The 18,295-nt window shown below is 39.3% G+C and overlaps 1 protein-coding gene across 7 annotated transcripts in view; it reads left to right on the top strand.

Moving 5' to 3' along the window:
• Positions 1-18,295, top strand: part of AFF2 (AF4/FMR2 family member 2) — a 336,131-nt gene that overhangs the window by 298,510 nt on the left and 19,326 nt on the right. For 5 of the 7 annotated variants that reach the window (XM_039571747.1, XM_039571745.1, XM_039571743.1 and 2 more), the window contains exons 12-18: positions 182-306; positions 6,067-6,301; positions 8,081-8,220; positions 8,766-8,829; positions 12,179-12,315; positions 15,559-15,630; positions 15,989-16,082. In XM_039571747.1, the coding sequence (XP_039427681.1) occupies positions 182-306; positions 6,067-6,301; positions 8,081-8,220; positions 8,766-8,829; positions 12,179-12,315; positions 15,559-15,630; positions 15,989-16,082 (867 nt within the window). The remainder of the gene's footprint in view (positions 1-181; positions 307-6,066; positions 6,302-8,080; positions 8,221-8,765; positions 8,830-12,178; positions 12,316-15,558; positions 15,631-15,988; positions 16,083-18,295) is intronic. The other 2 variants (XM_039571748.1, XM_039571744.1) reach the window with 1 other exon arrangement.

The raw sequence follows: 18,295 nt of genomic DNA, 5'->3' as shown, positions 1-18,295 counted from the left end.
TCATGTCATGTGTTCAGAGCACATTTAGCCCTGATTTCAGGTGACTTTCACTTCTCTTAGACCAGTAGTTTAACTGCTGCTGCTATAAAGGAAATACACTGAGATTCCTGAGGCCCTCTCAATGGCCAGTGAAGTTGTGCATAAATGCTGGATCTTTTATTCTCCATCTTTTTTATTAAAGCAGACGGAAAGCCTGGATACCTTTGTTGAAAGCAAGAAGCAGCGCCTGGAGGACCCTCCGGCTTCCTGCCTGCTCCCACCTTGTATTTCTCCAATACCGAACCACAGAATAAGCAGCACTAAAGAGTAAGTGGATTTTTGACATAACATTCTTGAGGGATTTCATAGTGCTGTTCTGTATGTCTTTGTCTGTAGAGTCAGATGGGCTTGGTATTCCCATCCATCAGGAAGAGAATCCACATGGTTTTGGAGGAGATTCATTCCTCCTTCTGATGGACTGCAGGACTTCAGGATGCCACCACAGTCCTGGTGTACTCTTCAACCCCCTTCCAATGTTCTTTCTTGCCTCTATCACCTTTAAACTCTATGGATAGAGAATCCTGCTAAAAGTGGTATTTATTTGATTGCCTGGAATTATTTTTTTTAAATCATTTGCCTAAGAGACAGTTCCCAGTTTTATTGAACAAAATAGTGACTTTGCCTCATGTTCATTGCCTCTTTGTTTTAACTGTGTGTACAGCAATGCCAGGGGTAACCATCCCAAGTGTCTCAGATACGTGCTTTGTGTCTCAGCAGGTACACCATCCAATAGTTTGTGCCTTTCAGAGTGTCTTTCAGAGATGGCTATAATGCTTGAGCAAACAGGTGCCACATAAATATTGATTCTGATTACAGAGTCACAAGGTTAACATTCTATAAATAGCCGAAGAGTCCGGTTCCCTTCTGTTACCAATTTTGTGCTTTTATGATTTTGAGATGAGTACTTCTTTCTGCTTCGCACTAGGATAAGTGAAGAATCAAAATCACAATGTGCTTCTGAAAACAATGTGAGGATAGCTAAATTTAGATTAAGTTTAGAAATAATTTATGAAATAGCACACTAATTTTAAAATCCCTAAAGAAGGTTGAGCATCGTTTTGTTTATTCTGGTGTCATTATGCAGTAACTTCAGACTGTGGACTAGCCCCTCATTCAGCCACTGAGAAAATCAGAGTTGGAGTCTGGAAAAAGAAGATGAGTTAAAAGTTACAGTGGGATCTGTAACATGTTGCACATTTGATAAAGATCGTGATGGGTGTTGCCTGATTGTTGTTGCTAGAAATACAATGAGCAGAGATATATTGCAGAGGGAATCAAGGATTATCCATCCCCAACACCTCCACAATCCATTAAAAAAAAATCTTTCTATTGTTGTCACCATCAGGCCCTAAGCATCCACCCCCAACCTGATGTTTCTTAATTTGAGCTTGTTTTCCAGGTCATTAATTTGATTCCTCAGAGCTTTCAACCCTTTGGTATTCTCTCTTAAAACATAATTGTGTCCATCAATAGTTATTTCCATATGCTGGCTTTTTCTCTCATCTGCCTGAAGTTTTGAAGCACAATTTTCTGACTTCTTTTCCACGTCAGTAACTGAGGCCTGGATCACACTGCATTTTTTACTAGTGTTTTCTGAGTTTGCTTGAAAAAATTGCAATACTTTTTGATAGTTCAGGTTTTCAACTCCCAGAGACATGCAGCTGAGTACAGATCAATGTATTTCCCAAAAGATCAAGGACCTGAATGAACTGTGTGAAGACAAATTTCCAGAAATTGAAAAATTTCATTTTTAAGCAGTCAGGAGTGGTTCTGTTCTCCAGAGAGTTAAGTAAAATTTTAAGGGGAGGCAGAAGAAAGTCCACTGTTCAAGGGCATGGGGGAAAATAAAACTTCAGGGGTAAAAGGTTGAAAGACAGGCTTTCCCATTTGGTCTTTTATTCCCAAAAGTTCTAAGTTTTCTTTTAGAACTCTATATAAGGACTTTGAGAAATGAGGGTGAGTCAGCTGCAGGTGTGATGATGATCTTCATCCCTTAAGAAGGTGTTAAGTCTCATGGTGGATGTTGTCACTTCGTAGGAAATGTAGGTCTCTCCCATTAGAACTTGATCACTGTGCCACTAAGCCAAGTTCCTCAAGACAGGCACTGGAGATTTTTATTAGGCTTTTTTATAGATACAAGAGTGTTTTGACAGAACGATGATGATCTCTGGGCCAAAATTTCGAGGCATTCAGGAGTCTGGAGGAATCAGGGAGGGATAGGTCACACCTGTGCTTTCACAGCTCCCATTGTCTCCCTTGCTATAGTTTAGGTATTTGGATACATTTCTATCATTGTCTTTCCCTAAATATATGGGCTCATATAGCAAAGATGTACAATTAATCTTTAAAGGGTCAAGTGTCTAATAAGGGCAATTCTATGCCTAATTTCCACAAGTTTCTATGACTGCATGTACAGTTTGAGTTCAGAAATTTCAAATGGTCAGTTGTGAACTCAAAAGGCGCTTGCACAACCAGAGAGCAGGTTTGTATTAGGTAGTCATTGTATAAGCCATAGTTACCTCTCTGTTCCTTCCCTCACATCCTTAGGGGCTGATGCCTTTCCCAAAATCTGACCTGACACTTAAAATATACTATTCAAACTATTGCCACTGTGTTTCCCTTATTTCTGATGCTTACAGCAAATGAAGGAATAGGTGTTTCAGTGTTTTCATAGGAATACGCTGAAACACTTCTGTGAAGCTGAATTTTTGTCAGATCAGCTGCCTGCTTTGCAACAGAGGATTGCTTACTTTTATTTACTTGCTTGGCACTCTAATTTTAATTTAAGCACTAATTTGATGTGCTGCTGAATACCATTTATATCTGAATATTTGAGTGGTAGACCCAGTCCAGACAGAGCACTACCCACCAGTATTTGGCTTTTTGTAACAACACAGGGAGTTGTTTGGTGGTGCAAACTGTGAGTCAAACTGGACTCGTACCAGTGAAACATGCCCACCATCTAGCAGGCATGCTAGAAATCTGTCTGAGGCAAGCATTTCTGCATTTCTGTTTTTTGAAATTTCCTGTTCCCTTTTGTTTGACCTTTAGTTGAAGATGCACCTTTTTTGGCAATATGTATAAGTTGATCCCTTGGGTAGTCACAGCAGCATTCATTGGGGTTCCTTCATGGCACAGGCAGCCTTCACATCTATGACAATGACTTTAGCTCCATTCAGGTGCTGCCATATGGTCCAGGCTAATGTGGGAGTGACCTTTCCCTGCAAACCCCTTGCAAAAAGTCAGATACACCATCAATGTGCAGCATTTGATTGTGGGCTGGGGGAGTAGAGGCAAAGGAAAGCCAAGTGTCTGGTACAGACAGTGGCTTTGTCTCACTAACAGGCCAGAGACACCACTGCATACCACAAGGAGAGGATAAAGAAAGGGCAAAGAAGTGCAGCTTGAAACATGAGAGTAGCTGGAAATTCTCCCTTCTTCGTGCACTGACCTCTTGTTGCCTACTTGCTTGCTTGCTTTCTACCCTAAAAGAAACCAGGCTGGGGAAAAAAAAAAGCAGATGGGGAACCTTCTTCTTTGATAATTGGCCTTTTTTAGACACAAAAAATTAAACCCTGCAGCCACAAGACCATCAGTTCTGCTTGTAGTTTTTCCGTGCACTTTTATTGTGTTTCTCCCTAGATTTTAAATATATTTTAACTAACAATCATGTCAGCAAATTAAACCATTGAGTCTCAGTAATTATTGCAATAAATTCATTCAAAATTAGCAATTCCTGCAATCAAAGATCAGTTTCTTAGGCCATTAACAGCCCAAAGCAAAGTGACAATCTGGTTAACTGCTGGTAACAACCTATTTCATGGAGGTTATTGTTAACATAAATGCTTTAGCGTAAATCTAAGGGAGGTAACATTGCTAAATAAATTATCAGCTTAATTCCTGCAAAAACTCGTAGGATTAAGTGGCCAATAGGGGAAGAAAAGAAAGAAAAAACCAACAGACAATTAAAACTGTATTGTTGGGGGGGTGGAGTTAAATGTAAGTTATGTAGAAGAAATATCCTCCAGTGCCTTTTCTTTTGTGGTTAATTCTTCCAACATGATTTATGTGCCAGTGTTGAGTAGCTGCACCTGTTCCTTGGTTTGCCCCATCTTGTGTCCGAGCCCAAAGATGAAGTGAACTGGTGAAGTTTAAAATAGTGAAGAGCTCCAAACTGCTCCGTGCACAGCGGCACAGAAAACCACTTTGCTCTGTGTTCCCACCCATGAGTGCATGTTCAGGGTGCCCTGTGCAGGGCATGTGCTTGGGAGGCAGGGGGTTTGGGTTCTGCTCCCAGGTGTTTCATTAACTGTGTCTTTGCTGCTGTACAATCCAAGAACACTTGCAGGCTTTGTCAGGGCAGTGCTCACCCTCCTTTGGAAAACTTTCCTCTGGAAAAAGTTCAGAGTGTTGCTGTGCTATAACTATGGTAGCTTGTCTGAGTTCCAAAATGCCCTTTGGGGGTCAGAAAGTGAACAGATGGAGCTTTGAGTGAGACCTTTTGGAGGACATATTGCAGGACCACATGTGCACAAAATCCATCTCCTTGAAGAACTGCCGGTCTATTCCAACATGGTTCTTTGTCTTTGATCTTCTTCAGACCCATGTGTTTTCCAAGAAGGACAGCATCCATCCTAGTGAGGCAATATGAATTTGAGCTTGTTTTATTTCTTCAGTCTAAGATCTTTTATATCAGAGGGTTTCAAATAAGATATTTTTAACTCTGCTTCAGCTGAATTAAAGTAGTTTTGGGTAGAGGAGCTTTAAAACATGAGGAGCTTGTTTGATTTCACTCTGTGGTTTCACAGATAAGCCTAAAATATTTCTGTATCATCAAAGGTCCCAAGTAGGGCACTGGCCAAGGTGTAGATATTGATACTGTCAGTGAAACTGCAGAAAAGGCCAGACTGAAATGAGAGAGAGCACCAAAAAAAAGAAGTAAGGAAACCTGGGTCACCTTCTCCTCTTTCCCAGGTTACTTTGAGGCAAAGTTGATCTATAATTCCTGACACTGACCAAAAGTGGGAACAAAACATAAATTCTTGTTGACTTGATTTGTTATTGAAATTTTAGTCAATAATCATGAAAAGTAAATGATCATGTAGTACAATATTAGATGTCTAACAAAAGATTAAAATTCAGGTTGTCTTCATTGACTGAGCTGGGACAGAACCTGAAATAAAAATCTATGAGTAGAGTAACATATTAAGCAGTCAGTGAGGTGTTTGGTTTGGTTTTTTCTTTTTTGATGAATTTAAGTGGAGAAAGGTCTATCAGGGTTTTTTTCTGTTTTTACTGTGCATCACAGCTGCTGTTTCTAGCCAGCTAACAATTTCTGTACATAAAACAGACAATAGTTTATCATATTACTTGAGATTTCATGTCAAAACCACATTCATTTTCTGAATCACGTTCAATTCATCAACCAATATTTGCTCAAGGGCTTTTGCCAGCTACAATGTATCATTTTAATATAGTGCTGAACATTGGTTTTATTCTAGAGGTTAAATAATTTTTATCTTGTTATGGTTATCATTTTATAGTTGTTATAAATTCTATTTTTGGTTTATATGCTGCCATGTGCTGTTTGGGTTTTTTTGCAAAGGTTGCTTATGTGGGCCCTAATCCACCTCTTAAAAAGATGCTTAATGTTAAACACATAAATAGTCATACTTGATGTCAAAGGAACTAACCCTGTGCATAAAACTTTCCAGCACTTTGCTGAGTCAGAACCTCTACGACCTCTCAAATAAAGACTGACTCAAATTAGCATTTAAATTGGGTGCAATTTGTACTAATGGACTGCAAGTTGTCCTCCAAAGCAGAAGGTTTCTGCAGTCATTGAAAAGGCAGAGGCTGCTCTTCTGTTTTCACTGCTGTCCCCTTGTGCCTTACCAAGGAGGGCACGGGACTGCAGGACAGATTGGAGGGCAGGGCTGGCTTCCCAGTAAATAAAATCTAGAGTTTTGTGCTGTGGGGGATTAACCAATATTTTTGAAGTGCAACTGGTTTATCTCTGTGTCCCAGGAGCAGCAGTAGCTCGGTGAAGAAGGTGACAAAGAAAAGAGAAGAGAAGCTGTTCCCCCCTCCGTTGTCCCCACTCTTGGACGAGCCTGTGCACCGGCGGCACAGCAGTGACAACAGCTCCTTCAGCCAGGAGCCCACTGTCACAAACACCTCACAGACCAGCAGCTCTTCCTCCTCTGTGTCTAAACACAGAAAAAATGAAAATAAATCTTCTTCAAACCCCAAAGGAATCTGTGTAAGTAACCAGCCTCAGCTGGTGGAGGAGAACAAGATAAAATGAAATTAATTCAGCTTTATTCTGTTAGGTTTTTTTTCCACACAGTACCTATTCCTAAATGCTTATGTAGCCCCACTCAAGAGGAGTGGATCTTTGCAGAGCCAGGCATAAACAGCTCTTGCAAGCTCCATTTTTAGATCAGCATTAGGCATCTACTTGGTGTTGTCTATCATTCCCTAAAGCACTTGGACCCTGAGCCTCAGAGAAGAGCCTTTGCAGCCACCAACTAGCTGTAGTCATACTGGATATTATGACCTAAACTAAACAGACAATAATATAACAAAACACTACCTGTCCATAGTACACTCAGCATGTTAATAACATCTCTTAGGTTTGCAGGCTCACAACCGTCAGGTTTATTTACATCTAAGCTTCATTAATTAGGTGTAAGCTTTTAGACACTGTGTAAATAGGGATTATTTTCCCCCCCAGAAAAATATCACTCTGTTAGGGCCCTCTCCCCATCAATAGTTCTCACAGAGACAGTTCTTTGTTGCTTGCTTTTCACCAGATTCAGGTGGGGTTTTTTGCTGAAAATACACAAAAATAGCCAAAACTGCATAGCAAATTCACTGAAAAAACATAAAATTTCACATTAGTTTGTTATCTTCTTTTTAGGTTAAACAAGGAAACTCCAGGGTTTTGGCTCATTTTAGAAAATAGTCCTTCCTCTGGAGTTTCAAACACATCCTTACTTTTATAGTATCAAACTGTATCTCAGTATCACTGTCAAAATTAAAAGACAAGTAGAAAATTCTGCCACAGAAAAGGCCATGCATAGCCCCATTATTCACAGTTCACCACTTTGAGAGAGGTTGTTACCCTGCACTGTAATAGTAAAACTCACAAGTTGCATTGGATTGTAGGTGACAAATCACTTCACCTTATTCATTCATCCCTGTTGCTTTCTGATATCATTGTGTCACTTCAAGCTGCGCCAGTAATACACACGCCTTCAACTGAAATCAATGCCAAAATGAACTGCATATGTCAGCAAATAAACAGTGCTATGTAAACAGCAGGGCCTCTTCCTCTCATCCCAGCATCTCTAGTCAGATTTATCCTTGGTTAATCTATTATCTTGATACATGAAATATTTTTCCCCTAAAATATGTTAGACTTCTTTCCCTAGTTCATTGGTTCATCTGTAATTTAGTTTATCTGGTTGGGGACCAAGCTTGCAAGTTGCAAGTGCCCAATTTAAAATCTTCTGTTATGTTTCTGGTTTTAATCGTTGCAAAGTCACAACTCCTGACTTGTGCTTTTCATTCTCTCTGTAGCAAGAGTAAGGAAATTGCTCCCTGCTGAAATCCAGACTCTTCAGTCACATTAACAGTTAGTTCCTAATAATGTAGAAAAAAAAGGTTACATTAGTGTGATACACCTTGAAGGAAGTTGAGTTTACATCTAGCCCTGGCACATTAGATCTCCCCACCCTTGCTTTAACCAGTATCTATAGTCAGTAACACCATGGTATCCACCTAAAATTTACACCTAAAGCTGTAAGTTACTGAGTTCAGGTGAGAGCTCAGAAGTGGAGTCACACTCCCTAATTCATCTCTTAGCCTCCTATTACAAAGAAGGGAAGGGTGGTTTGGTGAGGTGACATGAATGTAGATGGGTATAGATGAGGGCTGCTTTGTGCTTGTTGGGAAGGGTTTTTGGCAGGGAGGGTGAGCACTTACATTGTTGGAAGGTGTTTGGTTGAACTGTGAGTAACAGTCCTGTGTTTCCTAGGAGGAAGAATCTCACAATACACCCACAGCCAACACTCTTCTTGACACCAGCCATCTAGAACCAGACATCTGGTCTGCAATGCCAACGCTTTCCAATGGGAATTCTGAGCCCAGAAGACCCAAAATAACATTTGATGATGTGTAAGTTTTATTGACTTTGTGCTCTGTGATTGGGATTTTCGTGCAAGCAGAGGTCCCAGTGAAAGAGAAGAGCTTTGATTACAGTGCTGGCATTGGGCACCTGTGTGGATAGTGCTGCACAAAGGCACACACAGTTTTAATCTTGGCAAATGAACTGTTGTCGCTGATTAATGAAGATTCTGTTGATAAATGTTTTCAGATCATGAATGTTGGTTCACGGTAATTCTTCTTCATTTTTTTATTTAGCTCCTCTAATGGAAACTTCTTATACTTAATTAGTTTAAAATATTTTTCCTTTTCCTCTGTTCAGCACACATTAATGGGTCCTTTGGGTGGCCAGTTTCTATAGCTACTTATTTTACATTCTGGTCAGCCATCATATCTCTGCATACAGCAGCTTCAGATTGATATCAGGCTAAGATTTAAAGAGATAAGGGGGCATATGTGTCAAAATTGTTCTTTCAGGCAGTCAGCAATTTTTTCAAACAGTTTTTGTCCAACTGTATGAAAGCAAAGACTTGAATTAATTGGTTATGTCTCTTTAGGCTTCACAATGCAGATTATTACATGCAAGAGGCTAAGAAGCTGAAGCATAAAGCAGATGCATTGGTAGGTTGTCACAGGTTTTGGGGTTTTTTTGTTTCTTTCCACTGTGGAACTCTGTGTTAAAAAATGGGCATTCTGCACACGATCTAAAGCCTCTCAAACCAAGAGGAACCCTGCTATTGACTAAAATGTGCTGCAGTTTGTGCTCCATAAACACACTGTGCACAAGTTAAAGCCTGAACACCATTCCTAACTTTAAAGTTTTCGTTCCCAAAAAAAGAACTGCTTACAATAGCTGGTGTTTCTTCCAAGGGGGAGCAACAATCATGCTGTTTATGAAGTATGTAAGATGGTTTTATTAAAGTTGATGTGTATTTGAAATTGGTTTTTCCTATTCACTTTGAGCCTGAAACAGAAGTGTTGAAATATTCCATAGCAGAAAGACAGGCAAATCACCCCACACCCCATTATCATGTGGTGAAACTGTTTGATAGGTCCAATCCAATTGTTTAAAATCTGAAACAATTCATTTTTATGTAGTGTATTCATTTTTATTGCATGGTTTTAGGCCGATAAAGTCTCAAAACACTTATTCCCAAAAAATCTGGCAGTGAGGTATTTCAATGCTGGGAAAGCTTTTTCACTGGCTTTACCCCAGATGAAATTCCAGTTAGGTTGGTCTAATTTTGCCAAGTGTTTTTATTTTTATGAAACTACATAATCTGACAGATTATATTCTACCGTGGTTTGTTCTACGCAAACTGTTGCCAGTTCTGAAGTGTCCTTAATAAACATTTGCTTTGTAGGTAGGGACTTTGCTCCTCTATGTTACATAGGGTGCAGAACAGTGGCTCATTTAGGCAGGCTTAGTGGAACTTGACTCCTCTACTTAATTTAACTAAAATGTCTAAAATGGAGTGTGGCCGTTCACTTTGCCCCTCAAAGAGCTGGGTGATTATTCACCTCCAAACTTTATTATTTTGCAGGTATATTCTGTCATTCCACATTAGAGATTTTGTGCTTATAAATCTGTGTTTGTCCAAAAAAAATCCACCCCAAGACAATCACATGCTGTGTTTTTAAAAAGCAAACTAGCCAAACAAAAAAGTGTCTCTCCTCTGCCATCGGTGAGCTGAAGGAGAGCTGACATTTCAAGCTGTCTGCTTCAGCTCTCCAGGCTCTCTTTTGGCTCGAGGCACAGTGTTTCCATGTGTGCTTTCTGTGTGTGGGGGGTTCAGGGTTTTGGCACCTGTTCTGACTGTCAGCAAGGTGACAGTCATCCCTCCCAATGTGCCCATTTACAGGAGGTGGCCTGATGGCTTCCAGCCGGCTCGGCAGAGCACATCCAGCCACAGCCTGGCATCTGCAGGCTCACAACACCTCCCACAGCTGGGTGACATTTAAACAAAACACACATGGTGCTGGCACAGGGATACCTGCTCCACACTAGCAAATATTTACAGGCTCAGGCTCCCGATGATCTCAACACGCTCTGTCAATTCCCCTCCCTCTGCAGCCAGACACGCTCACAAGGTGTTGTCCCATCTCCCCTGCTCTCACCTTTGGCTGTGCCTGCAGGATCAGGGGTGTTTCTCAAGCAGCACTAAGAGGAGCAGGCACAGCACATCCCACTGCTGCCTGTGGGCAGGCCCTGCCTGTCACCCGCCATTGGACACCCCGAGTGCCCCAATGTGAGGCCATCCGCTGCGATCAACTTGTTGGCAGGCATAAATATCATGAACAAAGTATCTGCTTCTTCCTTCTGCTATTTAGATCTCAAGTCTTTCCTTTTTTTCCCACCCAGTGCAGCTGCACACAAATTATCTCCATGTAACACATTTGGTGTGCAATCCTGTAGTGTTACTTGTCCTATGGAAACAATTGCTGCTAGTTACTTGGTGCTGACATGACAGAGCACAGGCAACATTGAAAGATGTGTTGCAGTGGCTAGAAAGATAATGCATGTGACCTCAAAATGTGTCAGCAAATGTTAATGGGATTTGTGGCAGCGCTGTTCCTGAGCTTGTAGAGAAAATAGATTTCTGGTGAAGGGCAGGACATTTCATGTCTTACGGGAGCGACCCCATGGAAACCTCTCCTTGTCTGGAGCTGCACTAAGGGATCAGCTAATTTGGGTGGGCTGCTGCAGTGGCAACTGGCTGTACCATATGGAAGAGATCTTGGAGACCTCACTGTGTCCCTGTCTGAGACGTGACGAGCTGGAATAATTCCACCTACTCCAGAGAATCGGATCCCATTGCTGGCTCAAGCTCTGTGTCTGTACTAAATCTGCTTGCAGCCAGATTCTTTTTTCCATACCACAAAAAGTGATCTTTGGAAGACTTTTTGTCTTCCAAAATGAATGGAAATTCTTTCAAAGTGAAAAAAGGAATTTAAAGAATATGCTGAGAAGCAGCCACTGGAACAGAGAGAGCAGTCAGAAACATTTCCCCTTTTCTGATCCTTCTCTTAATACCTGTCAATTATACAAAGGCTTTGTACATAATCAATGCACAAGAGCAGAACTTGAAATTAAAGGTGTGTGCAGAGAGAACTAGTTATGGCTTAGAAGGAGCCACAAAGATAAGTATACAGTTATCTTGGACTAATAATAAATTCTATGCTTAATATGTTGCTAGAATAGTCTTCTGTTTCGTGAATGGAAACATATGCAGATGCATCAAAAATATTTTGATAGAGACATAGAAAGACATTTTAAAATTATTTAAACTATATTGGATCTCCTATAGCAAATGCCACATTAGTAGAATTCTTACATTCAGCTATCAAAAACTGAAAATGTTAAATACTATTATAAAGTACGTACTATAAAAATGTCATATATAATATTCATTACACATAAAAAAAGAAATCAGTATGTCTAAGTCAGTTTAATCACAACCATTACGAGGGCTAAAACCTTTTGCAATAAAATCCTAGTTAAATGAAATATTAAGCAGTGCTATATTGTCTCCCTTTTTTTTTTCCCTGCTCTTTCACTCATCATGTAAGTGATGAGATTTTTTTTTTTACCAACAGTTAACACAGAATATGACATCAGTCAAATGGCATGGGGTTGTTACTTAACCCTTGCATAGTGACATTCAAACTTAGTTCATCTGTCAGGAGCAATATGGATGTGCACAAACATGCTTGGTGCTCTTTCTTGCCTGTGTAAATGCCTGTTGTCAGTGGATATACACTGACTTTCCTCTGTGGAGCATCCAGTCACATGCTACTCTGAAGAGATTTGGTGAAAACATAGTCCCTGCCTTAATTACTGTATGAATTCATTCTTAACTACCGGTGTCGCTTTGCTTTCATCCTAATGCTGGTGTTGCTTTGTAGAATAATCTGCCTACCTAGAAATCAAAGCTGAAGGATTTTCTTGACAGTGTCATTCCCATTTCAGCTGGAGAAGTTCGGTAAAGCAGTGAATTATGCTGATGCTGCCCTCTCCTTCATCGAGTGCGGGAACGCTATGGAGCGAGATCCATTAGAAGCTAAATCTCCATACACCATGTACTCAGAGACTGTGGAACTCATCAGGTTAATGTCCTTTCTGTGATCGTTTTCATCATCTCATTTCAGTCATAATTAGAACCTGCTATGTTTTAAAAAATACCATTTCAACGTATTAATGATTTGTCCAAGGCATCTTCATCTCAGAAGTCATCATAATTAGTTCTTGCCATTTTATTAATGTCATGGAAAATTTATAATTGATGGACACTGCTTTTATAAATTATCCCCTTTAGAGGTTATAATGTGAGTGTTATAATTTGCAATATTCATAAAATTAAAATTGAAATGTAGTGGGTGGAAGTAAAGTATAGTAATTTCACTGTTTGGCAATGACACTTGTCTTTTAAAAGGTGTAGTTTTATAATTCAAAACATTAAAGGGAGTCTATCAGGATTTCTATTACAAACCCTGGTTTTAGAGGTTTATAACTTGGCTGTTAAAAAGGAGAAAAGCTGAAACTTGGGACATACGATCATAGCCAGAGAGGAAGCTTCTGCATATATTGTCTTGAAAACAATGTATTTTTAATGTTAAAGGGATGTGAACCAGCTGAATTAATTTTAATACAGTTTAATACAGTAGATTTGTAGGCTAGAATATGGATGAGAGAGCCTTTACATACTAATAAAATGTCTGAGTTATTATTCTAAAATCTGCTACTGTTCCTTATAGCTGTTTCAGTGTTGGCTCCGTAGAAATAATAGTCTCCTGAGTAACTAAGTTTGCTTTACTTGAGCAAATTATCAAAGTGAAATCAAGCAGGATTAGATTTACCTGTAAGTAGAACAGGATTTTTCCTCTTCACTGTGATGCACCTTTGCTTTCCCCAGTGTATGCTGGGAATATCCTTGTTAATGTCAGTGTAATTACTGGCAGTTTGCACAAGAGAAAGAAGAAGAGGCAAATCAGGCTCTAAATATTTGGTTTTTTATATGTCAACGGTGGTTTTTATAACATGCCAGATTAGCTATTAGGGACTGCCAAGATAATGCATGTTTTACATTTTGAATATAGAGGTATTTGCATAATAAAATGTATCAAATCTTAAGCTCTTACTCTCAGGTAAATAATATGCCTGTTAAATATTTAAAAACATGGTTTTTACATTCTACACTTCATAAAGAGAAGAAGAATATCTAAAGAAATCACTCAAGAAAAAAATTATGTTCACTCAACACTTGATCCATGTTAAACCCTGGAGAGCAGAGGACTTCGAAAAGGAGCCACCTGCCTCTGCTCTGCTGTGCCCAAATCATCCTGTAGCCTGACAGCATGTTCTGAACTACACAGCTGCAGCTGCATGGCAGAATAAATTGTATTTAAAGAAATATTCTTTAAAGAGGGGAGCGCTTCTTCACAGGAGCCTGAGTTTGTTTTTGATTTTTTAAGAAAATCACACAGCCCAGTTGAAACTGTTGCTGCTCAGTCCAGCAGTCTGTCTGTTCTGAGTGCACAGACCAAAAAGCTTGTTTACCCAGGAGCCACAACACGTGAACCACTTCAATCAGGGAATGGCAGCTCCAGGAGTGGCTCACAAAAGGGCAGGACCTGCAGGAGTCAGGTGAGGGCACGGCTGTGTCCTGGAGTGACTGGCAGTCCTGAGCATCAACAGCCCTGCTGCCTTGCTGCTCCTGGCACAGTCCTGCTGCAGGCTCTGGGACAAATAGACCTTGCATGGAAGCAGCAGCTGAACTCCTTCTGGAACTGCTTTTGGCTGTAGAAGAATCTGGAGAATTTGTTATAGTAGATCTCCAATATATAAATAGCTTAAGTCAGGTGAGATTAATTCCATCACCTACCACCAAAGGTAGAGTTTAATTCACCAATTGTTGCATGAAGCATCTTGTAGCAGCCAGTGAGACTGATTTGTCCATTTAATTGCTGTCAGTGGCCAGACCTGGACAAAAGGTGATTGCCCAGGTGAGCAGCAGGCGGGTACAGGCTCAGTAAAACTCCATGGACAAAAAACCAGTTCTTGTGGGCTACAGTGGGTGCTGGATGTACAAAGTACGTGACTGTGCACACAACGCTTTCTCAGTGTAGCTGCTAATATTAACATAGATTTTTACTGTGAGATAACAAATAGAAGGAGATTTTTCTCACTTTTACTCCTCCCTTCATCAGAAGCACAATTTTCCCCTTTTGCATTAGTGGTGTCTGCCCTGACTATCTGCATCAGACACCTATTTGTGAAAGCAAGTGGAGCATCAAAGAGATGGGGAATATCAGAGATCTGACTGTCAAATGTGTTTTAAGTTAATGGTAATGCTAAAATCCCAAAGAGACACAGATCTTTGTGCTTGATCACATTCATCCAGTCTGACTAGAACCACGGTTCCCAAGAGCAGGTGGGACAGGACATGGAGGAAGCACTCCAGGTGGGGTGGTGCAGCTGCAGGCTGGGGCTCAGGATGGGTGGTGGGGGCGAGGCAGGGGAGAGCAGCACAGCTGCCTGCACTCCATTACCTCCTTGTAAATGAGAACTCATCAAGATTGCCTGGATACCTTAAAACTTTCTTACGCAACGCTGAACCCTATTACTTATTCCAACACAAGTACCTGTGAAATTGCATTAGGGCTCAGAACAATGATTTTATGCGATGAATTGATTTTCAAGAAACTAATGCATAGAATGGAGTGTGCTCAGTTAAAGGAAAACAAAGACAGAGGAGGTAGGAATATTCAATCCTTGATCATCCAAATGCTGGATGGCAGCAATTAAATAGAGAGGGAAGACCAAGTACACAAGGCTCATAAATGAATGAACTCGAGAAATAAAAAAGCTGTGAACGTGACCTTTCCTGTATTTAAAACCATTTTCTGTACAAAATATATTAAAAGCTTTGAAGAAGAATTTATGAGAAGGATCTCCAAGATATTTTTCAAGCCCAAAGTATTATATGTAAAACCTTATTATATAATACTTTACACTTCAGTACACACAGGGCCAAGATCTTATGCTTCTGTTCAACACTCATCCCAAATGTTTGCAGGACTCAGCCTAATTGGTTGGATATAATATCATTAATATGCCCAAGAATAGTTCACCATGTTGGCCAAAAATTAGTTGGTGATTTACTTTAGGCCTTCAGATTTTAAGTGATGCTTTCTGTTTAATTTTACATTGATCTCTTCATTACAGAACACTGTGACCATTAACTGTTGCAGTTGGAGAAGAATATCTCTGTGGCTGTTGGTTTTTGGTGTTACTGTTATTTTTGTAAACATATTAACTCTCAATTTCTTATCTCTCACCTTTCTGACAAGGTATGCAATGAGACTCAAGAATTTCACAGGCTCTTCTGCCACAGAAGGGGACAAGAAATTAGCAGTTTTATGGTAAGTCCCTTTGTGACCATGAGAGAAGCAGCTAAAATCTTAAGGAGGACTTTAAAAGTACTGAATTACTTAAGCAGCTTACAGAAGATCATTATTCTTGTTTTCCATTAAACTATTAAAGGATAACTAATGGATTTCTTCAGCAGCTGACTAAACATTTATTCTTCTAATTTATACTCTTATCAAGATGGGATTTTAATGCTTTTGACCACTTTTTTTTTCTTTCTGCATTTGCTTATGTTTCAAAATGTAACCTTAGACCAGAACTGCAAAAAATAGGTCAGCTTTTTTTTTTTTTTCTAGTTTATAGGTTTCATTAAGCAATGGAATTAACATAATCCTTTCCTAATTACCACAGCTACCGATGCTTATCACTTCTCTACTTGAGAATGTTTAAACTAAAGAAGGACCATGCTATGAAGTACTCCAGATCTCTGATGGAATATTTTAAGGTAATCTTTGTTCTGTTTAATTTATTGATATGAAATGAAATTCATACCAGCACTCAGAGCTCTCACAAGTGTAACTGCATGACTTAAAAGTCCCACATTTAACCCCTCCCCTGGGAAATGGAGGCAGGATGGCTACCAGGGAGTGGGGACAGAAGTGATTTGGGGGATTTTTGGATTAGTCACTTGATTCAAAGGACCATGCTCAGTAATTCTACTAAAATAACATTATTCTCAACACCATGTAATGTTTATGCAAGTTTCTGGTTCTTTCAAGGTTTCAATGTGCAAGTGATTATGAACTGACCCCCAATGAACCATAATAAAGCAATTATTTAGGTTATAATTAGTTAAGTTTAGATTTTAGATTCAGTGAGATTTCCTGAAGCTTATTGCAGTTTCAGAGATTTCTCCTTTTATTCCTATGGAACTTCCAATTGCCTTATCTACATATTGAAGGTTTGTCTTTACCTTAAACTGAGTGGAGATCTGATGGTCGTGACTTGGGGATGTTTTGTTTTACCTTGTCAAATGCTGTTTACCCAGAGTACGAATGACAAATCCTCGCTGTTCCTAGATTAAGAGAGAAATAGAATCTTTCTTCAGCTCTGCTGAGGTTTTGATATTTATATTTCACTGGTTAATGCTGTTTGAAGCATACATTAATTCTTTTACTTTATTACTACCTATTATTCTATAATTATGTAATTATACTGGCTTGTCAGCCCATCAGTCTTTTTTTGTTGGTGTTTTCAGCCTCTGTGAATTTGTTCCAGGCTTTGACATACTGGTACTGCAAACCAGTAAAAACCTCTAACACTGCAGTTTTCATATGTTCATGTAAATGGTGTAAAATGGTCCTTCTGCTGTAAGACTCCAACACTGTCATGGTAGTAGCCGTAGTCCTGGCTACCAATGTCTCCTCTGTGTGTGTCTCTGTGCCACTTCAGTAATGTTAGTCCTAATCTTGTGCTTAAATGGAGGCTCTCTTGTACCATTAGGAGTGCCTCTGTTGTGCTTTTGGAGTTTTCAGTCAGGGATTTGCACAACAAATTAAATTTGAACTACACACATTTGTAACCTCAGCATTTTCATGAAATGTATTCCACCCGCTTCAGATTTTATCCAGGATGAATGTAGATTGTATCTTAAAAAAAGGATTATTAGACAAATAAAGCTTTTCTGCAGAAAGTAATGATTTCTTAAAAAAAAAAGAGGCAGGAGCAGGGGAGATTCTCTTGCCTTAAAGCCACTTTATTTTCTCTAGCTGTGCAAGTAGGTAAAATGAAGAACATATTTACTACTCCCAGCATAAGAAAACGTCTTTTAATGTAAATTAAAATAAGATTAAAAAAATAAAAATGCAATAAAATAGACAAATCAGGAATGCTGGGCATAAGCATCCAGTTGAAGCCAAGTGTTTCAGTTGATGTTACAGTGTGTGTACTATGGGCACTGTAGCTCGTTTGCTAGAAGCAGTGTTTGAGTGTATACAGATTATATGTTCAGGTTGTAATAAAGGCACAGGAGGAGAAAAGAAAAGAATGGGAGCTGTTATCTATGTGTTAGTTTTGTATTGCTGCACCATGTTCTCTGTGTTCACTAGCAAGAATCTGTAATACAAATGAAACAGATTAACTGAATAGAGTTGTTACTCAAAATTTTACACAATTTTAACTGTGAAAAGCAGCCCACTGTTTACAGCAGAGCTGGGGAGGAATTTTTTGGCCAAATTGTTCTTTATATTTTTCTTCACAAATGCCACTTTGTCCAAATTGAAACCATTTATAGACAGAACTGGTTCTGATTAATTTCCAATTAAAAGTGTCAAAATTACATTTTTGACATTTCAAAGCAGAATATAACCATTTAATCATGAAAGAATTTTTGAAATTTAGAGACAACTTGGAGTAAAATACCACCAAAGTGATAAATTTTTAAAATTGAAATCAAACCTTTTTTGATTAGAAAAAGTGACATCCTGTGATATATTTCATCTGAACATTTGAGGAAGATTCATATGGTTTTTAAAATGTCAGTAGTCAATGAAATATTTTTGGTAAATATTTTCATTATCAAGTAACTGCTTCCAATTGAGATCTAGTCTTAATCTTGACAGATCTATTATTTGTCTTCAGACACTGTTGGGAACAATCCCCAGACATGAGAAATTAACAATAAAAGCTTCTTCTCCATTTCTGAAGACATTCCAGGGC

This window comes from Corvus cornix, chromosome 4A (assembly GCF_000738735.6).
Source record: "Corvus cornix cornix isolate S_Up_H32 chromosome 4A, ASM73873v5, whole genome shotgun sequence".
Lineage (NCBI taxonomy): Eukaryota > Metazoa > Chordata > Aves > Passeriformes > Corvidae > Corvus > Corvus cornix.
Note: the sequence above shows the minus strand (reverse complement) of the source record. Positions and strands in the feature narration are given on the sequence as shown.